This window comes from Toxorhynchites rutilus, chromosome 3 (assembly GCF_029784135.1).
Source record: "Toxorhynchites rutilus septentrionalis strain SRP chromosome 3, ASM2978413v1, whole genome shotgun sequence".
NCBI lineage: Eukaryota > Metazoa > Arthropoda > Insecta > Diptera > Culicidae > Toxorhynchites > Toxorhynchites rutilus.
Window position 1 is genome coordinate 12,903,746 of NC_073746.1, and position 26,659 is coordinate 12,930,404.

A 26,659-nucleotide genomic window follows, 5' to 3' on the forward strand; every position below is an offset into this window, starting at 1 on the left:
AACGTGTAATCTGTCAAATGTTTCACACCCAATAAAAGCCAGACAGTGAAAGTCATAAACTACGCGATAACTCGGTAAACAAAATATGATTGACAGGCAGAAAATTATTCACAGCGACTCTGGAGTCGCCAGCTTTATGATACTTGTGCGAGATCGGATACAATAAATCTGTCGAGAGTGTCGAGAGCGCCGAGGATTCGACGAGGAAGAAATACGAAATGAACTAAAATGTTAACTGGAAAAAAGCACCGGCATGGCAGTTCTGCACACATTTGCATCCTGAATTATGATATAAATCATTTTTTTGTTTTGGTTTTTTTTTTAAATATAGAGAATGCGAGAGATCTATCCTAATCACATATTCCGCTAATCAGATACTCGGAGGGGAAATAAATCCCGAATCTTTGATGAGACGGGAGGAGGTTAACCATTGAATCAATCTGTCACTGTCGGGCCACCGGAGACCCAATATGAATATTCATGTGCGAGCGACATACTTTTGCAAAGCGTAACGATCGAAATCCAATATCTGTCCCCATATATCTTTCGCTCTCTTTGTGAGCGTCCGAACTGATTAGAAAATTTACAAACCTAAGTCAATCCAAGCGCTGAATGCATTACCGCGCGTTTGGGTCTATTTCTCCTGTCTTCGTGACGAGCCTCCCGAAAATAATGACAAAAAATCACGCACAAAAAAAAAATCGAAAACATGACTGAATCATCCTAGCAGTGTCAGCTCGGCTGGTTGAGTTGAATGAGTGTTTAAATGATAATGTTTGTTGTTTTTTGGGCCTTTTCACTGAACACATAATTGTTGTGGTCGAGGGGAGACAAGGCGGAACATTCTGAAATTGGAGACCACGGGCATTTTGTGATCAAACTGAATCGATCCGCGATCGAACCGTGGAAACGGTGAAGGTGAAAGAAAAAAAAAATAAAAACACAACATCAATGATTCGGTGCATCTTGATAACATCTTGTGACAGTGGGAAGGGGACGGTGGGGTGCGAATGGTGGTCCGCCGTGGTTCGTGGGGTCTTCCAAACGAGGGGTACGCGAGTATATATAGCAACGGCGGGACGCTTGCTGAATCAGTACCGACTCTGGTCTCGCTATCTCTACAGGCGTATCCGAAACCGTCGAAAAAGACGGTAATTAACGTGTTTTCGAGTGATTGTTTGCAGAATGCGAATGGTACGTAACCGATTTTCGACAACAGTTTGGGGGTTTGTGAGTGAATATTTGATCAGTGATTGAATGAACATTGTCCGATCAGTGGAAAAAAAACTGGTGGCAAGAAGTGCAGTTATTAATTTGCTGCGATTTATGTATCATATCATCTCATGCATCTCGTGCCCAGAGGGCACCAGATAAAACGCATAAAAAGTGGAGAGCACTTTGCACCGCTGTATCAATTCATTACATCGGATCGGTGGAATGCTTTTGCTGTACTTCTTTGTTGTGAACTAATTGCTGCAACATAATCGGATTATGCAGCAGCCCTCTCTGACACCGTATAGCTGACGATTGGCTGCCAAAGCGTGAGATGGGAGAAACAATTTGTGTTAAAATAATTGCTTCTTTGTTGGACTCAAAAGTTTTGCCCCAGCTGGCTTCTACCGAGCGAAACCATCAAACGCTGCAGACTGCAGTTGTCTATCTGTTCAATGTTGAAGTTGGTTTTTATTCACTGCAGAGAATTGTTACGATAACAAAACGGTGTGAAGTGAAACAAACTGATTGATGGTTTTAAATTACCGATTGTTCCGTGATAGGGAAACATTTGTCTGTGCAAGTTTTAAGATGAAAGTTTATTGTGTTATTGACGAAAATCCACTAACATACCAGGAAGGATTATCGTGAACCCAATCCTCCCCAATGAGCTCAATCATTGCAAATACTGATGCACGGTGGAGTACGAGGCGCAGTATTATGACAGTTTTCAGTTTACAGCCACAAGTTATGGAACGATCCTTGCGCTAAGCACTTTCAAGCCGATTTAAAATCAATTCACGTGCGACACGTACGGCTTTCTTCGGCGGGTTGCGTTCCGTACCCATCTTCAAGCGATATTTGAATTGCGCAGAAATCCTTTCGCCATGATTCGAGTTAGTGTCATAACGTGAACCGAGGCTCGAATGAAAGATTACCTCATGGTGTTTATGGCGTAACTCGAAGCATTCACTCATTGCAAGGTCTTGCACAGAAAATGCGTCCACCGATTTCTTACCTGATCGAGATAACACACATGTCTGTCACCGCTGTATACATACCTGAGCAGTCAATATCGAATCAACCGTTCTTGATATTATGAAAAATTCAATTTTTCAGGATATAACCACCATCATTTCGATGTCCTTCAAAAGTCAGAGATAATACCCTTCAGTTTCAGTGGTGACCTTATTTTTCTAATTTAACATTTATTAAAAAAAAAAGTTGCGGAGCGATCAGAGGAGTTAAAAAAGGATGAAAGTTCAATTCCTACGTTTCAGTAGAACGGGGTACACTTTTTTCCAGTCGTTAACCAAATATGGTTATAACAGCACGCGGTACGAGTGTTTCCGTAGATAACCAAAATCTCATCAAAATCTAATCATGTAAAAGACTGTTTCTGATAAATGATATGTTGTTCCTTCTTTTTTACTCGGTATATCTTTCTGTGAGGGTCAATTAAATGGTATAATATCCATTTTCTATTTCCTGTGCTTAATTCTGAGTGAAACCACATCACGATAACCATCTATTTTCGGATAGATTTTTATATCAACATCAGATTTTTAGAAGTATAGGGTGTACCATTTCATGGTTTATTTTGATAGAAATTAACTGAAATTCAATGTTTCAATATATTTCTCATTCAAAGCATTGTTCACCGTTTGCCACGACTTTCCCTGACATGGGGTCATGATAACATTCCAATAAGTCCTATAAAATAAATCTCAATAGAATATCGTCTACAATATCGCCATTCAAGAAATAATGAAATATTTAAGAAACTACATGTAAAGAGATCCGTAGGTTTTTTTTTTTAAAGAAGATAGCATTCTCTATAAACTTCAAAAACTCATTCTAGGTCTCGGATAGGCCCAGAATATTATGAAAAACTGAATATTTATGGTATCCGAGGGAAAGCCAGTGATTTTGTGCATAGTTAACATCCATTCATACATTGTGGATGTATTAGCTAATTGAGCATTTTATATACTCAATTTTTCCAAAATTGTCTTCTGATATTGCTTAAAACCGCAACTCATACAAAAATGTTTCCTATGAATGACTTATTGGAAATTTATGAGTTTCTATAAGACATTTTCAAATAATATATCATTGATTTGTTACACTGAAAAAAAAAATGGGTGGGGTATATTTATGATATAACCGCAAGGTAGACGTGGGACTAACTTAGCTTAGCAATCATTTGTTTGTATCGATTTAATTTTTGATTGAATGAAACAATTTCCGAATTCAATATATTTGCTTTGTGAGTAAAAAGATTGTAGAATGCCATGTAAGGTCAATTCATGCATTTGGATAGATTATGTTCTTCGTTACAAGTAAATTTAATGACAGTCCTTTTACGTTTGGTATGATGACATCATTTTTTTGAAGTCTTTGTTAGACAAACACATTTCAGTCGGAACAAAAAAGCCCCCGATTTGCATGTATTTACAATTCCGATTTCCCCAGACACCTTCGTTTAGAAGTCTGTATTAGCTAAACACATTTCAGCCGGAATAAAAATGCCCCCGAATTGCAAGTATTTGCAATGCCAATCTCCCCACGCTCCTTGGATTCAAAGTCTGTCTTAGAGAAATACATTTCAGTCGGAAGAAAATACACCCCACCTGCATGAATTAGCAGCGCCAATTTTCCCAGACACCTTGGTTCAGAAATTTGTGTTAGGGAAACACATTTCAGCCGAAACAAAAATGCCCCCGACTTGCATGTATTTGCAACGCCAATTTCCCCACGCTCCATGGATCTGAAGTCTGTGTCAGGGAAACACATTTCAGTCGGAACAAAAATACTCCCTACATGCTTGTATATTTGCTAAACAGAATCCCACAGGTACATTGATTTTGAAGTCTGTGTTCGGGAAACCGTAAATCGGGCCAATCAAAACTTGGCAGCTAGGGCGTTCAGATAACGCTTGACATTTCACAGTTCTTCAATTGTTTATCTAATGAAACATAACATTTTATTAATTGCGATGGAAGCGTAGAAATATTCCGTGTCAATTGATACAAACATCTTACCGATCCAGTAAGAAATGTTCGAGTTATAAGCATTTGGAATCTTTCATTTTTTCCTGCATGTTCTGTGTTTAGGTTTTCATTTTACCCCTCAGATACTCCGGTTAGACGTAGTCCCACGTCAAAAAAACAGTTTCTTGAAATCGATTTAAAAAAAGTGAATACGGCTGAAATTTTCTTCTATTGATGACAATGTACTTGTTTTCAAATGGTCCATACATCGAGGAAAAACTTATATATACAGAAAAATGATTTTGCCTACCACAATTTATACAGTAAATATTGAATTTATGAATTGAAGGATCGATCTTTCAAAAATGGTTTCTATGGCATATTCAGCATCCCTTATAATTCAAGGTTGAAAATGAAAATTATATGAAATGAAAATGAACATCATTTGATGCACAAGTGGTTTCATCACCAGGGGTTAACGTGAACGCGTAGAAAATTGATAAAATTTATCCATTTTTTAAATGCAAGCGTCAGAATAGGTCATTTTATTGATCGTCGACAATAATATAATTTGCTATCAAAACGGTTATATAATAATGACAGTATTTAATTTACATATTAATATACAAATTTGTCGACAATATATGTTAAATTCCAGAGATTTTCAATTGACTTGCGAAATAAAATTGTTAACTATTTTGGGTGACTTATTGGTCAAGTATTATCCATTTTTTTGAACAGAATTTTATTCGGTACAGAATTACAATTGTGATTTTGTTTTCATTATTGTTCAAATCGAATTCAAACAATTTCCCAAAAGTCACTTATAAAGTATTTTTTATAGAATGTTGTCATTTTCAAGTTTGTTTTTTATCCCTTTTGTTTATTTTAGGCTCATTAGCATTTTAGCTGTAACAGGGCCGAATTTTAATCGTGTACATGTCACATGTTTATCATATCTATAATGAGCACATTTACACAGTAACCATTTAGGCGTAAGAGTTTTCCTTCTCCTCTTCCATTATCCAGTTAGACCGGACAGCGGAGCGAACGCGCAACCAATGTGGATACGGAGACCCTCTCATTTTTATGTTATAGCGATTTAAAAAAGTACAAATAAAGTTGTTGTTGAGAATCTTTATTTCATAACATGAAACAATTCTCACGCCGCCAAATCACTCTGCCCCGATCCTCTCAAATGATTTTGAAACTTTGTACAAATGGACATCTATTTTTTTAGCCTTAAGCCTTAAGGGAGTATGCTACTGTAGAAGCACGAGTTTCTGACGTTTTTTGGAGCTCCAAAAATATAAAACAAAGGATAAATAATTTCACTATCCATTATATCATTATTTTTTCCTATCTTTCAACATTAATACCCAAATTGAACGGAAAAACATTCATAATTAGAATAGTTACAAGCTGATGAAGTGAGTGGGTTCAAAAAAAATCGTGCCATGTTACGATTCACGATTCCAGCTCTTTTGGTTATCTGAAACAAAACAATCGAACAGTCGGACAAGTCAAAACCAGCCGTTTGAAGAAACAAATGTTGCTTTTCATGTTTTTTCTTACGTTTCCCAGCTTTTTAAAAATTTTCAAATTTAAAAAAATATTATTTTCTATTGGTTCATGCGGTATAGAGCTACATACAGTTTGTACTCAAATAAATTCGTTTTTCAAGCTTTATAAAAACTAGTTTCGAGAAAAACGTGTTAGAAGTTTAAAATGTTTATGGCCGTAGAAGATTAGATACCGCATCTCTGAAATGGCCATAACTGCACCCGGGCTTATGGCTTGGGTGTCACCCCTCCAACCAAATCTTGTTATCAAGTATTCGTTTCGTTCTCTAATACAAAATCAAGTTTACTGATCCAAGAAACTGAAATTCAAGGATATAATAATAAAATGTATTTTCATAAGCGTTTGGATTTTAATTTACAAAACAAACATAGGAAAATTGTAAGAAATGTAACATATCTATTTTTTCATTTATTTATTTATTTATTATTTTTTATTCATTAATTAATTAATTTTTTTTTATTTGGCCAAGTGACTGGTCTAAAACGAGAGATGATTTTCTCGAAATGTTTGTGTTTTGCATTTTTGGGAAGCTTATGCCCTCAGACATGTTGTTCTATAAGGATTTTTCGATATTTTATTTCGTTATGAATTGATGCCAAATTGCCCAATTATCACGGTGTTTTGATGCAAAAACAGTAGTAAATGGTTCTGAAGAACTTCGTTGTACTTCTGACGGTTAATTCGCCACAAGATAATTCATTTCTCGTCTAGTGAAACAAAATAACAATATAACATATCATCACAGCTGCCTGTAAACGACTATACCCGATAACGTTTTGACACGAACAATTTATTAGAGTGAAATTATGTATTTCTTTTTGACATAGGACTATGTCTTTGATTTCTATATAGGGGTGTCACTCTACGAAAAATGTAACGATTTATTAAGAGTTTTCAAACGCATATTACTCAAAATGGTTTTTGCGACATATGTTGTGTTATAAAGGGTGTGTCACATCAAATTACATCACGGAAAAAACGCTGTAGAAATTCGCCCAGTAGACCGATCCTTTTGAAAATTTTAGACAGTAAAATAAAAACTATTAAACAACTTTTGGCATTTTCCTTTTATTCATACTTCGAGCCCAAACCCGTATGCTCGCACCTTCCTCTTTACCCCGTCCATAAGGTTCTGTACAACGTCAGGTTGCAGTTTTTTTTGAACAGAAATCCATTTTCTCTTGAAGTACGCCTCCGATTTGACAACTTTTGGGTTCTTCCGGAGGGCCTGCTTCATAATCGCCCAATATTTCTCTATTGGGCGAAGCTCCGGCGCGTTGGGCGGGTTCATTTCCTTTGGCACGAAGGTGACCCCGTTGGCTTCGTACCACTCCAACACGTCCTTTGAATAGTGGCACGAAGCGAGATCCGGCCAGAAGATGGTCGGGCCCTCGTGCTGCTTCAATAGTGGTAGTACGCGCTTCTGTAGGCACTCCTTAAGGTAAACCTGCCCGTTTACCGTGCCGGTCATCACGAAGGGGGCGCTCCGCTTTCCGCAAGAGCAGATAGCTTGCCACACCGTGTACTTTTTGGCAAACTTGGATAGTTTCTGCTTGCGAATCTCCTCCGGAACGCTGAATTTGTCCTCTGCGGAGAAGAACAACAGGCCCGGCAGCTGACGAAAGTCCGCTTTGACGTAGGTTTCGTCGTCCATTACCAGGCAATGCGGCTTCGTCAGCATTTCGGTGTACAGCTTCCGGGCTCGCGTCTTCCCCACCATATTTTGCCTTTCGTCGCGGTTAGGAGTCTTCTGAACCTTGTATGTACGCAGGCCCTCCCGCTGCTTGGTCCGCTGGACGAATGAACTTGACAAATTCAGCTTATTGGCGACATTCCGGTCCGAACTTCTCGGATCACGTCTGAACTGCTTAACTACGCGCTTGTGATCTTTTTCACTGCCGTTCTTCACCTTCCGGTCGATGGTCAGGTTCTCGAAGTATCGTTTTAGTACTCTGCTGACCGTGGATTGGACGATTCCCAGCATCTTACCGATGTCCCGATGTGACAACTCCGGATTCTCGAAATGAGTGCACAGGATTAATTCACGACGCTCTTTTTCGTTCGACGACATTTTTCCAAATTTACAAAAAATTGACAGTGAAGCATGGCCAACGTGATCTATACACTCTTATCTGATTATAAGCGAAAGCTGAAGATATAATTCCTAAAAATTAAATTTCTACAGCATTTTTTCCGTGATGCAATTTGATGTGACACACCCTTTATATCATTAAACAGGAAATTTATCCACAATTTTTTTTGCTCGAAACATGAACAGTGACGACGGCGCCAGTGGTTGTATGGTTAGCGTAACAGCCTCACAATCCGATCGGCCTGGGTTCAATCCCAGCTGGCGTCGTTGGGATTTTCTGAGGCGAAAAATCTCTGGTTACGTCTTCCTTCGGAGCGGAAGTAAAAGAAGTTGGCCCGGCTCATGAGTTGTTGAGTCTGATAGGTAGGAACAGGTGGAGTCGCCTCCCTGATGTCGGTGATTGGCACTAAAAGTGGCGGAAATAGGCCGACGAAAAATAAGCGAAGATAAAAAAAAAAAACATGAACAGTGAATATAATAAAAAAAAGTTAACAATTTGACGATTTAATTGGGTATGTTTTCTTTCGATTGCACTATCCATTCGCTTCCTCCCCGACGCAACTAGAATTTTTTGCCTAAATTCGGGCGTTAGCTCATAATGTGAATTGATGCGTAAAATGAATGATTTTTCATTTACCGATAATAGGCATTAATTTTATATTATATTGTTTGTTGTCCAATCAACTTGTACTCAATTCATGTTTTTATCGTGTTGGTCTCACTACTAACAATTTGTGTAATTGTGGTCCAGGATGTCATAATATCAAGTATGTTGTTTGGTTATGTAAAAATGCAATAAATGAATTTAAATGGCTGCTGATTTAGAATATCGAATGGGTATACCCACGTAAATCGGATTATGATAGCTTGAGTAGTCGCGATCTTACAGGGCTATAAAATTATTACAAACAATATTCCGGACAACGTGGTAACGAAGGAGATAATGCTATTTTGATCCATAATATATTTTTGTAGTCATGGATTGATCTGACTCAGTCTTAAATGTATGTAGGTCTTAACTATTTAGACTTGCGTTTAAAAATGATTCATGATGATTTTTTGTCTTCTTCTGCATGATTGAATAAACAGAATAAAAGGGTAGTAATGGCTTTAATGGTATTTTGTGTACATTTTTGAACAGAATGCGGTTCTGAATTCTACCACGTTATGTCATCTAACCCGTTTAAAGGATACAAGTAAATACAGGAAACGATTTTTCCAGGGCATCAATTTGATGTATCAGAAGAAAACTGAATTTAAATGCAATTACTACACACAATCACAGTCCTATGTCAAGATCCCGTCCGTGCCCCTAGGCTCAGACCCATAAACTTTTTTTTCTTTTTCAATGTATCGAGTGTACATTTTTGAGTTTTATGCTTACTGTAAGCATACTGTAAATTCCGTTTTCGTCGCTAGCTGTTCCACTGTCCTACCGCAGTTTTTCCTCCACCATCAATCCTTTTTATTGATGTGCACTAATATTTTAATTTTATATTGATTTTCTACAACATTACAATTGTTTTGGAGATTTCCATCTAATTCTAGTTGTAATGAAATATGTGCCTTCATTAGCTTCTTCTTGCCTACAAATGCGTCTTAACAATATTGCCATATATTTATTTGTACTGGAATCTGGAAATATTTCTTCCATTCTTACTGTTTTCTTGAAAAACTATGCTATCTAAAATATTTGTTACAGCGATGTGTTTGTTTTAACAGTATAGAAAATATGATTCAATCCTCGAATTACTCATTTATTTTATATTGCTCTCACATACTCCTGCTAGAAAGAGACTGCATACTATTAGTTAACCCTTAGCGAACGAATTCCGACATATTCGCGATATTGCAAATATTCCAAAAAAAATTCAAAAAAAAAATCCTGAAATATAACAGAATGCTCAGAAGGCATACCCTAACAGGATTCTTAAAAAATATAAAGGAATGCCGCATGTATGGTGGCATTCGATTTTTTTTAGGAATATTTACAATGTCGCGAGTATGGCGGCATTCGTTCGCTAAGGGTTAATGAAAGTTCAGTTTAGTTCAGTTTCAACGTAGATAATGTCCGGGAAAACATTAAATAAAGAAAATGAGCTTGTGCAGATATGCTTCGCTGTGAATGCTGGGTGACTTAATCGGAATAGTGTACTTGCTGCTTTGAATTGACTTGCTTTTGCTCACTCGGCAATGTTTTCAAGTTTGCTTAGAAGAAAACTTCTGTTCGTCACAGCCAGTTAACCCTTTATAAGGCCATAGTAACTAGACAAGGAATCGACTTCAACTTCAGAAAACACAATCCTAATCATAACATATTCAGGAAGAGTACATATACCTTTGATAAAAAATTTACTATTGAAACAGTTGAAAAAATTGGTAACAATATAGTTGCCACTACCCGTTAACCCAAAAAAAACTGCTTGCCTGACTTGTAAACTTGTTAATTCGATATCTTTTTAGTATTCTGCCTTTGCTCCTCATGTACTTCAGGAAGATGGGAGGTACCCCATATATATTAGGGTGCCAATGAAAATTGTCATCTCGATTTTTCATATGGAACTTCGTGCGAAATGTTGATTTACACGATAAAATACCCAACGCAAAATATTAACTCAATCGGACTTCATTTACTAGTGGTGCCTGATTCGTGATGACTGATTCGTGGTTGTTACGAAAACATCTCTTTTAAGTCCGCGCCGAAAGATTGATTGCCGAACAAGGAACTTTTTTTTAGATCTTCGACCTATTTTTTAATATACAGTCATCCGGGGTACTCTCCCGAATCATTCATAACAACGCAATCGTATTTCATCAAAAAATTCTCGTAGAGCTTCCTTGAGCGTTTCTTCACTTCCACTTCGCGTTACGGTCCAGTTCAACCTATGCCTTCAAATTTCTCTAACCAGCTTTCTTCTTTGTTTTCTGGACATAGGATAGTGGAACGCATGTCTTCTTGCCGTGTCTTTTGATGACAACTTCGGGTTCCGTTCGAAAAAAAAGCCAAAACTATCGAATGGATTTTAGGATCATCTACTCTGCGGGTCTCCTGTCGATGGTCAGACATCTTCCAAAACGTTACAGGATCTCATACATTGTGGATGATTTGAGTCCATTCCATGGCTCAGTCAACATGATAGACCGATAGATGCAGAAAAAATTAACTTATCTTAATAACACACGTCTACTGTGATTCTACACACCGAATAATTCGCGATCAAACTTTAGTTTAACCCTTATCGTACCGAGCAATAAACAGTATTTTTTTTACGTTTTTTTGAATTTTTTTTACAATCTCCCATTTTCCGGGAAAGGATGAAAAATCGAAAAATTTAGAAATAGACAATAGGCCAAAAACTGTTATGGTAACATGAAATCGGGATTAAAAAAAATATTATGCCAAAATGTCATCAAATTGCATGAAACGTAGAGATCTCATCTCTAATTTTTTTTTTATCAAAAATCGACTCTCTGGAACTCGTTTTTCGGAATGAGATACATAAAGTTTAGGGTACCAATGAGAAAGATCATCTGGATTTTTCGTAAAGGACTTCCTGCACAATGTTGATTTGCACGGTTAAAAAAGCCCTATGCTAAATATTAGCTTAATCGGACTTCATTTAAGGTAAATGATTTTGATTTGTCCAGTCGAAAATATTGTTTGTCCACTTTTTTGAATGCTCTAATTCAGCGCACCTGTGTAAAATCAGGTATTCGAATGTTTCAAAACATATAATAAAATTTGTCTTCACCATGATTTACAATAGTTTTATAGTGTATTCTTACGGAATCACATGATTTAAAGGAATATAAAATCCATCTTCTATTGGTGTCCATGCGCCTCGCGTTTGAGCTAACTTTTAATCAATCACCAGATGATTGTTTGGCACGTATTCAGACCTTTTCTGGATTATAACACTTACAAATATTGTAAACATCATTTTTGCACACCATTTGTATCAAATTTACATAGCTAAACCATTAAATTAACGCATTTCGATGACCTCAATTCTAATCATGAGTTGTCCAATTCACTAATGTTGTTTTGTCCACATGATTTCTATGGCAACCGCTTGGCGCGCTGCAGTTTGTTTATGGTGTCCTTCGCGCATAGCAGAAATAAAGTTTCTCTGTGTTGAGTGTGTTGAGTTGAACACTTTTAAAATGCCCCAGAAAAGGTAATATTCTGAACAAAAAGCCTAAATTATGAATGGATCAACATGATGACAGTAAACTCAAACAATGATAAATGCAACATCTACTTGAAAAATCGACTTTTTTCATTCAAAAATGGTGATTTCTAAAACCAGACAAACCATGATCTTTTTTTTTTGGACAAACCATGATTAAAGCTGGACAAACCATGATCATAATTTCTCTTTGAGGAAAATCGTTAAAAAAACATAAAAATTAGAATAATTTCAACGCCTTATGGTAGTATTAGCAATTAGAGACTTGGGGCTTTTAAACAAACCCAAATTCTTGATTATATGTGATTTTCATACAGAAAAATCAATTTGAATTTACTAGTTGCGTGAAAACACCCTAAATCGGACAAACCAAGATTATGTACCCTATTAGTGTCGCAAACGTCAAAATTTCAATTTTTTGAAAACCGGAAAATCTCCAAAAATCTAAACCAGTAAATTTCGACGTTTATGGTGATCATGCGTCGCAAATCAAACGATATTAGAATAACGCTATGATAATCTGAAAACTAGATGTTTTTCTCGCTTCTGTTTGCTGAAGACAATCCGAGTAATCCGATTCATATCCAAAATCAGTTGCAATTGCCATTGAATGACATTCACATCTTCATAAATATGATGACTAATGACCCACATAATTTCATATAAGAAACTTGTATAACAGTCACTGATCAACGATTTATTCACACCCATCGAGAGACAAAGGTTCAATAAATCTTTATTTCACTAATCTCTCTCCACTCCAAATCAACAGTTGATTGTTTCCTGCTGCCTTGCCCTGCTGGTGGCACTGGCCACTGCCGAGGGCGAGAAAGTTTCAGCGGAGAAGAACGTCGCAGCGGACGAGAGAAGCGCAGAAGCTGAGCGCCAGCATGTGAAGCGTGACCTTTCGCTCGGCGACTGGAATGCCCTGCCACGCTTCGTGGAGGAACATTCCCCGATCGCGGAACACCATGAGGCTCATTTCCATGATCAGCAACAGCACCAGCACCACCCCCACCACCAGCAGCATCATTTTGAGCATTTTCAACCATACCATCCTCATCAACATTATCAACATCATCATCATCATCATCAGCATCAGGAGCAACATCAGCATTATCACCATGGGCCACGTATCATTGAGGAACCCCTGAAGACGATTACGATCGAGAAGAAGATCCCCGTACCGTACACCGTGGAGAAGCACATTCCCTACACCGTCGAGAAGAAGGTCCCATACCCGGTGAAGGTTCCGGTCCCGCAGCCATTCTGGGTCGAGAAAAAGGTTCCATTCACCGTGAAAGAGTACGTTAAGGTTAAGCACTACGTTCCGGAACCATACACCGTGTACAAGAAAGTTCCATATGAGGTGAAGGTAGGTTGAATTTTGTGCGTTTTGTGTGTGGAATATGGGCTTGAAAATTTCAACGATTTTGGTTCAATTTTGAACAGGTCCCAGTCGACAAACCATACAAGGTCGAAGTCGCCGTCCCAAAGCCCTATATCGTCGAGAAGAAGGTCCCGGTTGAAGTCAAGGTTTCGGTTCCAGTTCCATACACTGTCGAGAAGAAGGTAGTAAACTGGGTTAATTAGTGGGATGTTAACTCAAGCGCGGATTCCATTTGCAGATCCCATATGAAGTCAAGTATGAGGTTCCAGTCCCCAAACCGTACACCGTCATTAAGAAGGTCCCAGTTGAGGTGAAGGTTCCAGTCGATAAACCATACAAGGTCGAAGTTGAGAAGCCTTACCCAGTGGAGGTGAAAAAGCCATACCCAGTTGTCGTCGAGAAGAAGGTACCTTACGAGGTGAAGGTTCCAGTCGATAAGCCGTACAAGGTTGAGGTGCCCAAACCATACAAGGTTGAGGTTAAGGTCCCCGTTCCATCTCCGTACGTCGTGGAGAAGAAGGTCCCATATACTGGTGAGTACAATAGTTGCTAATTGATTCACAACGTTTTTGGTTATACGATATCTTGTCTACAGTTGAAAAACCAGTGCCCTACCAAGTGAAGGTTCCAATCGATCGCCCATACCCAGTGTACAAGGAAGTGAAGTTCCCCGTTCACAGGGAAGTACCAGTGGGAATCAAGGAGAAGGTATTCGTTCCAGTATCAGTGGAGCCCGAGCATCATGAAGAACCAAAACACGTTCACCAACTGTCGCACACCCATCAACATTACCACGCATCGGAACAGCAACACTTGCATGAACAACATGCCCATCAGCAACAGCAACACCAGTTACAGCAGGAGCATGATCTGCAACAACATCATCAGCAGCAGTACGAACAAAATCAACACGATCTTCAAAAGCACCATCAGCACCAACACGATCTAGAACAACACCATCAGCAGCAACAGCAGTTTGAACAGCACCAGCACGATCTGCAGAAGCACCATCAGCAACAACACGATCTGGAACAACATCAGCAGCAGTTCCAGCAGCACCAGCAGCAACTCGAACAGCACCAACATGATCTGCAGCAGCACTATCAGCAGCAGCATGACCAACAGCACTATGGTCAGCAGCATCAAATCCAGGAGCACACCGAGCACCAGCATCAGGCTCAGGAACACCAAAACCAGGAACACTTTTCCCATGGACATCACAGCCAGGAGCAGCACTATCAACACCACGCGCATTATTGAACCTCGGAGATCCAAAGAGCGACCTCATGACAACCTTTATGTGATAATAATCTCCACATTCTAGCGGTAGTATCGGGGTTTCTTGGAGTAGCCAAGCTAGCCAAGAGCCAAGGGACTGAGGGCGCGGAAAGGCTGAAGCTTTAAGGAAAATCCAACGTCGCTCAACAGCCAAATTCGTCCCGTTCCGTTGATGTTCTTATTGTTCAGCTTTTTCTAGTCGAATGAACGAGCCAATCCATTTTGTTATGTTTGTAAAAAAACGCTTTTTTGTTCGTTGTTGAATAGTGATATAGTTTGATAAATATATAATGATTTGTAAGAGGACACGTTTCAGCTTTGTCTCGTGTTTGTCTTATTGACTGTGACCAACCCTCGTTCTGTGCCAAATTACGCAATCGTTTCCCAAATATGTTTTCGCAAGCATCAATGCCATCATGCAGACATCGAATTGAACCGAACGGCTGTCCTTATTTTCCGCTTCGTATAACCCTTGTCTATCACCTGAGATTGGCCTGATTTCTCCTCCCCCTCTCGGATGTCTGGTGTCTATCAGGTCCCGGGCCAAGGTTTCGGCGTAACAAACAGTTCCATCACTCTTAATTTCCCTTCAAAGAAAAACGATTCAACCCAACGTGATGAGACAATCGTATAACAAATGTAAGTCAGTACATCACTTGCGTGGGCGTTGGGTTGGTGTTGGAGAAACTGTGGATATATGTTCAATGTGGAAGGAAAACAGGAAGTCGTTTGCTATGGTCTGTTATCGGAACCGACAGCCCCTCAGATTCTGACCTAGTGGAAACTGTAAAACGGATCCGACGTTAAATTATTAAGATCCATATTGGAATCAGAGCCTCGGACGTCAGTTTCCCCCGTTATCTCTCTCCGTTAGATGGGTTGAGATTTCAGCATTGAATTGGTAGTTTTGTTTCAAATCGGATTCATTTTCCGGACGAAAATGGTTTGTGTCAGAAGAAAATTAAATACTCCAAAAACTGAAAAGTGATTCCGACTCCCACGCACTGTCTCGACTGCGTGTGCCTATATGATTACGGTTAACCAACACGGCTGGCTGATGGCACAACCTTCTCCCCCCGAGTTGAGCACCAATTAGCCTTGACAGTGCCCAACAAGCTCTTCCAGCTACGGCGCCATTCGTACCGAAGGTACTGAAGCGAACTCTCGTTACTGAGGATAATACGCCTCGAGAATTTATGAAGAACCCTTGATGAAAGCATCTGTCTCCACGTTTATGAACAACAACAAGGAAACAAGTCTGTGCGTAAGTGTCTATGCTGCCTACCTGTTAAAAGGACACCGACACCAATCGTCATCCACCAGCGTCCCGCGCTTCCTCCCCTCCTCTCACTCGTTCTAATTAACTTTAATAATATCACTTTGTCATGAATATTAAATTTTATATGCCAGGCAGTAAAAACGACTGAATAATGCAAAACGCGTACATTTTGGCCTACAATCCGAGGGGAAGCCCACGTACAAGCCCCGGTGTGTTGAAACATGTTAACCCACTCGAGATCAGACTCACGGAGCCCGAAAAATAAGGTTAGGCAATTCGTGGACCACTCCGCCCACCCCATCTGTAAGCCGTGAGGAGTGGTGCGAGGATTATTGTTCGGTTGCAAAAATGAAACGTCGTCAAATACAGGAAGGTTTCTTACACAGCAGCCGCACAGCTGCTGAGAGCATATGAGAGAGAGAACGTACACATTATAGGCTTAAATAAAGATATGCACGTTTTTTCAGCTAGCTAGCAAGGCTTCCCTGGTTCGTAATCCTGTCTAAATGAGGGTTGAAAGTGGTACCATTCATTGTTGGGTGCCTTGTGGGGTCGGACGGCTCATTCAATTTGAATTCTCGCCCTGCACGTGTAGATTTTCAACTAAAGCTGTTTACGTTTGTGTTTTTTTTTGTTGCTCTCCTGAAAATGGGGTTTCTCCATTGTGTTGGTGGAAGAGAAAAACATATTTCATTTTATGCTAAATATTTTACAGGAAAGTTCATCTCAGAAATGGGAGCATCTGATGCGCTTGAGATACTGCAGCACTAGGGATTGTTAACCGGTTTTACCGGTAATACTGAGTCATTTTTGATTACCGAATCACCGGTAATTTTACAATCAATAATCGGTAATTTCGGTAATTTAATTTTTACAATAATATTTGCCTTTATGCTGCTTCGGAATATTACTCGAGAGTCAAAATAAGATCGAAAAAACACAACTGGTAGTGTTGCGCCGATTCTATGACATCCGAGCTTCAGCTTCAGAGCTGCTCGATCTGAAGACGAGACACAGGATAAGCTTCAGTTATGAAGAACAGACAGCGATAAAGTAATTGGTTGATGCTCTCGAATCGCTTTTGAACTGCTTTGGCGGAAGAACCCTTTATGAACCTGACGTCGGATTGCAATTTATGTTAGAACAACTATCGGAGCAACCATCAGAAATCTCGAAGCAGCTGCTTGGAGCCCTGAAGGAAAGGATAAACGTTTTGTATAGGAAGGTTTGTTCGCGTATACGTGCCAACGGTTTGGAAGGAATCTCTTATGATTCCGATCCCCAAAGTTAATGGGACGGATAAAGCCGAAGAGTATCGCCCTATTAACATGTTGCACAGATTAGAAAAAATGTTAGATGTTAGAGTATAATGTTACAGGTGTTTCAAACTGCCATGTTCGTACTGATGATGATGATGTTTTTTTTATTGTATTGTAGATTATTAAAAAAAAAAAAAGAAAAACGAGCGTTGTCTACGAAAGATTGAGGCTCGCGCGCGTTTGTTGAGTCTGGACTGATGTTTTTCCCCTGTTGGATGTGAACCACTGCGTCCATTATTCTGAACTATTGTGGTATATCCCATTTTTTATACTCCACTTCAAGCTTACCTACTGCTTATTTATGAAGAAGTAGACTGAAAGCTATAGCGAGATAGGTGCCAATCAGGAATACTCTGTTTGATAAATTTTATAATCCTGATCGGCGACGCAGACCAAATTTCCTTGGGCTCCAGAATAGCCTTATCAAGGTATTGAAGTCTGCGTCTAGTTAGAGCTCCACAATTACAGAGCAAACGTTCCGAGGTTTCGCTTTCGGTATTACAAAAACGACAAATATCATCTTGCACTAAACCTATGTTTTTGAGATGGCATTTACTCGGACAGTGTCCTGTTATAAGGCCTGTGATTGTGCCTAAGTCTTTCTTATTAAGACTCAGCAATTGTTGAGTAATTTTAATAATCGGCATGATATATTTTTTTTACTGGTTATGTTGTACCGCCAACCAGTTGGCTAACACTTCCCGGTCTTCCCAGTTCTTCAGCTCACCTTTCAACACACAGTCAGAAATTCCACAGAATGGTTCTGGACCAGTGAAAGGTAAGCTTGAGCCGTTCCTGGCAAGTTCATCTGCTCGCTCGTTTGCCTCTATTCCACAATGGCCAGGAATCCAGTACAGTTGTACCGAACTTATCCGACTTAGTTGCCGTAAGAGGAGAATGCATTCCCAGACAATTTTTGAGGAGCATTTAAAAGCATTTAGAGCTTTAAGTGCCGCTTGACTGTCTGAGAATATGCAGATGTTAGCATGTCTATATTTTCTTTTAAGACAGACATTTGAGCATTCTATTATCGCAGCTATTTCTGCTTGAAGAACTGTTGGCCAGTTTCCCATAGCTACAGAGATTTTTGTTCTGGGACCATACACTCCAGCACCTGTTCTGATTCCCATTTTTGACCCATCAGTGTAGAACATGATTGAACCATTACGAACACTGGGACCGCCTTCATCCCATATTGAACGAGAAGGTTCGATTACACTGTATGGAATGTCGTAGTTAGTCCTAGGTTCCATCCAATCACTGTTCATCTCTGAGGATGGTCCTACGGGTAAGAGATTCAGGATGCTCAAGTGACCAATTTTGTCTCCGTATAGTATTTTTTTCCATTGTTTAAGCTTTAGAACGCTTTTCTTAGCCTCTAGCTGAACATGTTGGTTCAGAGGTAGCAAGTGAAGGATAGCCTCCAGTGCCTTCGAGGGTGTGCTTCGCATTGCTCCAGTAATTGCAATGCATGCTTGTCGTTGGAATTTGTTTAGCTTTTTTGTAGCTACAGTTTCCTTGGTCTTTGGCCACCAGACTAATGAGGCATAGGTTATCCTAGGCCGCACAATGGCACATTACCGATTTTGGTTTAAGGCCCCATGTTCTTCTTTTCATTTTAGAACATGCCCATAGGGCTGTATTGGCCTTACTGATTATTGCATCTAAGTGCGCATTCCAGTTGAGTTTAGCATCTAGGATAACACCTAATTATTTCACTGAAGCGCTGCATTTTATTTCCACTCCCTCAAGATATAAAGACTGCAGATGCTGTTTTTTTCTTTTTGGTGAATGGAACAATTGTTGTTTTTGTGGGATTTATGCTCAGACCTTCTGTGGTACACCAATTTTGTGTAAGGTTTAAGGCCATCTGCATTCTGCTCGATAACACGTTGTCAAACTTGCCTCGTACCATTATGACTAGATCATCGGCAAAGCCCACAACTTCGAATCCTTTTACCTCTGAACTTATCAGAAGGTCGTCAACTACAAGTGACCATAGGAGGGGTGATAAAACCCCTCCTTGTGGGCAACCTTTCGTTGCAATCACATATGTTGACGACCCGCCCAGCTCCGAGGTGATTCGTCTATGTGTGAGCATGCCCTGGATCCATTTGACTATGCAGTTATCGAAGCGTCTTTTTCTCATCGCTTGTACCATTGATAGATAAGAAGCATTATCAAAGGCACCTTCGATATCAAGAAACGCGCATAGAGCGGTTTCTTTTGACAAGAGAGATTTTTCAATTTTTGTCACAAGCATGTGTAGTGCTGTTATTGTGGATTTGCCTGATTGGTAGGCAAACTGGTCTTTGGATAGTGGGTGTTTGGACATGAATACAGACTTTATGTATTCATATAATACTTTTTCCATAGTTTTCAACAGTATTGATGATAAACTAATTGGTCTGAAAGCCTTTGGAAGTGATTTGTCGCGTTTTCCCGCTTTTGGGATGAAAACTACTTTCACATGTCTCCATATCGAAGGAATGTGCTCTAGTATCAGACTTGCCTTAAAGATCTCGATTAGAGACGGAATTAGTTTTGATTCTCCATTTTGAATCAGGGCTGGAAAAGTCCCATCTGCACCTGCAGATTTGTAAGGTAGAAAGGATCTCACCGCGTTTACTACTCTGGCCCTCGTGAAGACTAACCCAGCAACTATGTTAGCGACATCTTTCGGGTCCTATGAGACGCCTTCGAGAGCATATTGTGTCGCCATTATAGCCAGGATTTGTATCCGAGTGGACAGATGTAGATCCCGGAAAGTGAGTCTTCATTAGTAAGTCTAGTACTTCTGAGGGGTTTTTTGTGAACGAACTGTCATCCTTTTTAAGCGATCCAAGCCCGTTCGAGTGGTCTTTTGCCAAAGTCTTGTTGAGTCTAGCAACGATTGGGGTATTTTCAATGCTTTCGCAGTTATATACCCAGGATTCTCGTTTAGATCGTCTCAGTTCTCTACTGTACTCAGTTAGGGCTCTCTTATATTGAGACCAGTCCGAGGTAATTTATACAGTTTACGCGCCGTTTTGCGAAGCCGTTCGAGTCTTTTATTCCACCAAGGAACGTTTCTTGTCGAAGAAACTTTTCTCAGTGGGCAATTACTGTTGTAGGCAGAGACTATCGTTTCATTTAATTCTTTTGTAGCTGATTCAAGCTGCTGAATCGACCTTATTTTCGAGTTTAGAGTTTTAGGCTCGAGTTCAAGTGCATACCGATCCCAATTGGTTTTTTTAGGATCTCGGTATTCTCTATGAACTTCCATGCCATCATTCCATTCAAAAATAATGTGTCTATGATTAGACAAAGACGCCTCTTCGGAAACGTGCCAGTTATGGATATTTTCTTGAATAGCCGGGCTGCACAGCGTTAGATCTAAGACTTCTTGTCTGATAGCGATAATGAAGGTTGGTTCATTCCCTTTGTTAGCAATATCTATGTTGTTTGACGAGAGAAATTCTAAAAGACACTCACCTCGGTAGTTAATATCTGTACTTGCCCACATGGTGTGATGAGCGTTGGCATCACATCCGATAATGAAGTCCTTGTTAATTTCCCTGCAGTAGTTTACAAACGCCGCTACCTCTCGTGGAGGAACCTCAGGAACGTCGCCTGGAAAGTAAGCCGACGCAATTACGATGTCGGCCCTTCCTTTGGCGGTAGGAACTTCCACTCAGATCGCGACGATGTCCCATTGAATGAACTCTGTAATAGGAAAGCATTTAATGTTTGCATTTACTAAGACAGCAGCTCTTGGGGAGTCATGCTTGTCATCATAGAACAACTTACATGAACCTGTTTGAATACCTAGTAGTCTTCCTTTGTGAACCCAAGGCTCTTGTATAAGAGATAGATCCACAGCGTTTTTTGTAAAACTCCTGGATAGCACGCTCAACGCTGCTTTGGCGTAGTGGAGGTTTATTTGCAGAACTTTAGTGTTCTGCATTAGGTTGGGTTATCCGATCTGGTGGTTCATTTGGGAGCTTTAGTGTTCTGCATTAGGTTGGGTTATCCGATCTGGTGGTTCATTTGGGAGGATCGGAGTCCCATCTGTTTTTTTGAAAACTCAGGTCAGGTTTTTTTCTTGTTCCAGTTTCCGTATTCGTATTGGATCTGGGATGGGTTTGAAGAAACTCACCTTTTTTACTTGACACAATCGAGGTTCCTAACCTGTTTGCGATAACCGTTGAGTTTGTACCGCTTGGGCCGGGAATACTCAGAATGCCAAGCTTCTTGTTTTTCGGAGAAGCTTCACGAGGGCGCTTTGGTTTGCCAGAAACCCTTCTGACGACTTCTTGAGCATTTTGTGGTTCCACTATTTTGGAGTTACTAGTCTCTGAAGACTTCAGATTTCCTGGGTTTTTGGAATTTTTAGGTTCCCCGTTCTCCTTTGAATACACCGGAGCTTTTAAGGATTATGACTTGGCGCTGCTTTGAATTTGTTTTCCTCAGCTTAGTTTCGCCAAATCGGAAGTTTATGTTGAAGTTTGTGCTAGTTAGTTGACGCATCGAAGCTTCGTCGACTTTTAGCGTCCAGTCCGCGTGAATTTCGTTGGGATTGGATCTCTTTAGTATTCGCCATTTATCGGTGGAGAGATTTTCATTTTGACTCCCAATGAGGCTTTTGAGTCTTTCGTCGCTGAATGTTGCGCTTTGTGGGAAAAAGGCAAGGAGAATTTCTGGACGCGAACTATTTTTGGCGTCTAGAGCAACCAGTTTGATGTTGTCGTCTAGGATTATCCCGGGAACCACTTTCTTCAACCATTCCGAAGTTTGATGGTCTTTGCACGAAAGGATTAGATAACCTGACTTATACGAGCAATTGAAAAATTTGGGCTTAACCGGCTCGTTTCTTTGTTGCTCTATTGCAGTGAGTAGAGCATTCTGGTTGGAATCTAACTGAGCCGTAGTGAGATCGGTGTTGGGATAGTCCTCCGGGAGTATTCCAACTTTGATCTGTTCCAAAGCTTCCTTGAAGGAGATTCCAGTTTCGACAGAAGTTATTGCGGAGTCTTTGTTTTGAAGAGTGTTTTGGGCATCTTTTTTTTTTGCTCATTCAACCTCGCTCTTTTACGGGAGCAGAGATTTTGTTTAGATTTTTTAGGAATCGGTTTTTCGTCACTACTAGGTAGTTCCGATCCTCGGGGGCGTTTTGCTGGTCCAGAGATGTGCTGACTCAGTGCTTGCTGCCGAGCTTCCTTTGCAGGGATCCCAGCTGTGACCAAGTTCTTCAGCCTCCTTCTCTGACCCTTGGTGAGGTTTTTCTTCCACGAAGAGTGGACCTCAGCTGAATCTAGCACTTCAGATTCAGTTTTTGTAGTGACGTTACTTTCGTCACTTTCATCCTCTAGCGACTCACAACGAGTCGGGGTGTTGAGAATGGAAGAGGAGCAGGACTGAACATCCGCAGATGCGTCGCTCAGTACTTCATCCTCTTCGACATTCATAGAGTCGACCTCTATGACGATTTTTTCCGACAGAGAGAGGCTGCCGGAACCCGGAAGATTTTTGTTTTTTTGTTGAATTATTCATGAAATTCCCACGAGTTGCGCGGTAAAGAAGGTCAACTGCATCAGTGACCCGCTTAATGCAGAGGGGGCAGACGATACTGTGGAGGGTGCCCTGGTACTCCACAGGCTCCGTTAGAGGCAGGGTATTTGATTGAAACCCCCCCAACCATTCATCCCTCAGCACGGGTCGCGTCACACCTTGGGGTTTATCCATTACTTTCTTTCCATAATGGTTATTATGGAAAGAAAGTAATGGATAAACCCTATTACAGCTATTACAACCATCCTCCTTTTAGGGGCTTTGAACCCACTGCTCTGGTTCTCAATAATTTCAGGTTCTTATACGGACATGCTATTATCAAGATAATTTCAGGTTCTTACAAGGACATGCCATTATCGAGATCCGTCATTCGCAGGCGGAGTTCTGATGTTAATAATGAACACTGGCAGAAAACTGACACACAAAGAAATTTTGTGTAGGGTCCGAGGTGGAAACTGGAATTGGGATAGCTCATTCAGAATTGTCGTAAACTATCTTTCATCAGATGGTTATATCGATTATTTCTGATTGTAGCAGATCTCTTTTATGTTCTAAGTTGAAACTTTTGGATATTGGGTTCAATTCCCGATCAGTCAAGGATCTTCCCGGGTTGGAAATTTTCTTGACATGCCTTGAAAAAAACTTCGGGCCTGAAGTTGAGACTATGACTATGTCAATGTCAATATGGATAGGACCATTGTTTGTTTTTTTTTCGCAATTTATGCCTACTTCTAATGTTCTATTGATAGATATTTATGCATGCAACAGAGCCAGTTCGCTTTGTTTTTGTTTTTAAAAGACTGGCTTCTTGATATGTTTGAAAATAAGTATTATCTATAAGATAAATCGTCCTGCTCAAACCTTTGTAGGGGTATGAGGTGAGCCATCATCATCATTATCATCATCATAATTCTGTTCGTGGTCGTGACTAGCCGATCTTGGATCGATTTATAGAAGATCGATCTTTTCCATTTCGATTTTTTGGTTCGATTCTTTGTACTCGAAAAAACCGCGAAAATCGATCTTTTTCTCCCGATTTTTTCGATTTTAGAAAAACTTTTTATAGATTTGTTTTTCAGTGTAGCACGGACGGATTTCATGGGATGTTTGCTAGCTGGGTTCTGGACAAATACCATTTGTTGAATTTGTAGTAATGATTTTCAACTAATTTATTTGATTAATTCCATGACGTTTCAAGATGAATGCTCTGGAAAATGCCATTTTTCTGAGCTTTAATTTTTTTGTGGTCTTCATAATGAGTAACAAAATTAAATGTCTTTGATGTTTGAATAGAAATAATAAAATTTGTATTCCCTGTGTTGAGTATAGAGGAAACTTTGGAGAAAAACGCAGTTGAAAATTTGGGAATCGTTCGTGACTTCAGACTGCAGTAGCTGCACAACACGAGGGAAAAAACCACTGGACGATGCAGAACCTGCAGAATAGTGGAGCATCAAGAGTAAACGACGATTGCAGCAATCAAAGGTATTAACAGAGGGCATCAGAGGCAAATACATGACGATGATATTTGATGCTTTTCGTACTGTACGCCCAACATCATTGAACTATGAGCATGCGTTTTTCTCCCCTGGAAATTTCGTTCATGAGATCCGATTAAGATCTGAAAACGATAAAATTAACATTATTTGTGTCCCTAAGTAGTAGCAAAGTAGCTACTAAGCAGCAAAAACTTGAAAAATGTTTTCTTGTAAACTAATTATTATCATTTGTTCAAGAAAATGGTTTATTTCAAAATATTTTTTACCGGTAAAGAAATTTTTATTACCGAATAACCGGTTATTGAAATTTTGGCACGGTAATGCAATCCCTATACAGCACCCAGCAAACTTATCAAAAGGCCAGATTGATAAGTGAGAAACGCATGTAATTCGATAGAAAAAAATCTGAAAAATAAATGGACATAGCATTGAAACTGGACAAATAATATTAATGTTATCATTTCAAATGTACAAAATACTTTGGAAGCAGAGGTCTCCCAACCGGTTACAGGGAAACTTCGATATAACGTACCCTCGTTATAACGTACCCTCGATATAACGTACACATTTCCAAAGTGTAAAGGAAAAAAATTTTCAATATTTTTTTCCTGATTAAAACAATGAATTATCTGTATTGTGGTGCTAAAACAAGTATTGTATCTTCAATCAACCCATAAATACAGCTGATTTTGTAATTCCGGATTCTAAATGAAGCAAGCTTCAATCAACAGTACGGAGGGAAAGATCATGAGAAAGGCTGGCCTCGTTTTCTGATTGAAGTTATTCATTAACTTTACTAAAACAGCAACACAATAATGTATTATAGACTACGTTTGTGAGTACTTTATTATGCTTCGATATAACGTACAATTCGATACAACGTACAATCTTGAAAGTGAAATGTACGTTATATCGAAGTTTACCTGTATAATTAATTGTTTTAATTGTCAAATTTCACAATGAATTTGTTTTGTTGACCCTAATTTCTCACAGTTAGGCATGTAATCACAGGAATAGGGAAAGTATTAGTAATATCATAGAATGTAGAATAAACGGTTCTATTCGGTTTCTCAAACTGCAACCGAATTATATCATACTAGCTAACCCGGCAAACTTCGTCCCATTTACATGATTAATTCTCGAGTAATGCAGAAATTTGTGTTTTATTTGTATGGCAGCCACCCCTAAGAGAGGGGGGAGGGGTATCTAATCACCATAGAAACATTCATAGCACCCTAAAGTTTCCATATGCCTAATTTGGTTTAATTTGCTTGATTAATTCTCGGGTAATGCAAAATTTTGTGTTTCATTTGTACGGCAGCCCCCTCTAAGAGAGGGGGAAGGAGTATCTTAACACCATAGAATCGTTTATTGCATCCTAAAACCTCCACATGCCAAATTTGGTTTCATTTGCTTGATTAATTCTCGAGTAATGCAGAAATTTGTGTTTCATTTGTATGGCAGCCCCCCCTTAGAGAGGGGGGAGGGGTCTCAAAATATCACGAAAACCTTCCCCGGCCCCAAAAACCCCTACATACCAATTTTCATGTCGATCGGTTCAGTAGTTTCCGAGTCTATAAGAATCAGACAGACAGACGAACATCACTTCATTTTTATATATATAGATAGATTCTTGACATTTCTATAAATGACATCTGTGAAAATGTAGTGAAGTTTGAAAAATTTATAAAAAAATCAATTAACTGTTTAGGATAAATTGCATTTTACATGCAGTATTAGAAAATATTACTCGAAAATAATATTTACTATACTTTCATATCCCAAAACTCCTTCCCTTTGATATTTTTCGACGTAGAACTACGTCTTTCAGGAAGGGTGCCATATCAGAAAACAGGTCACGTTTTAATGAAATAAAGTTAACGTTAATAACTATTTTCACTGTGAAACAATTCTCATGATTTGCATACCAATCGCATCGGAAATTCTCTAAAATTTGTTTGATTTGCTATACATTATAATTCGCTAATCTCTAAACGGTTTAAATTCCTCAAAACTGGAAGAACTTCCTTTTTTCCCATACATTTGTTCTGCCGATTATGTGCTAACCCTACCCGTATTTCGAATGCTTATAACTCGAACATTTCTTAATAGATCGGAAAGATGTTTGCTTCAATTGATAGGAAATATTTCTACGCGTCTATCACAATTAATAAAATATTATTTTTCATGAGATGCACAATTGAATAACTGTAAAATGTCAAACGTTATTTAAACGCCCTAATTGCCAAGTTTTTCCCAACAATCCCCAACAC

The 26,659-nt window shown here is 39.4% G+C and overlaps 1 protein-coding gene across 1 annotated transcript; it reads left to right on the forward strand.

The window, feature by feature from the left end:
* Positions 1 to 1,101: 1,101 nt before the first annotated feature.
* On the forward strand, positions 1,102 to 15,045 carry LOC129778874 (involucrin-like). The gene is made up of 5 exons (XM_055786026.1): positions 1,102 to 1,194; positions 12,844 to 13,446; positions 13,524 to 13,643; positions 13,700 to 13,994; positions 14,057 to 15,045. The coding sequence occupies exons 1-5, from the start codon at positions 1,186 to 1,188 to the stop codon at positions 14,719 to 14,721; spliced, it is 1,692 nt and encodes a 563-aa protein (XP_055642001.1). The 5' UTR covers positions 1,102 to 1,185; the 3' UTR covers positions 14,722 to 15,045.
* The last annotated feature ends 11,614 nt before the right edge of the window (positions 15,046 to 26,659 follow it).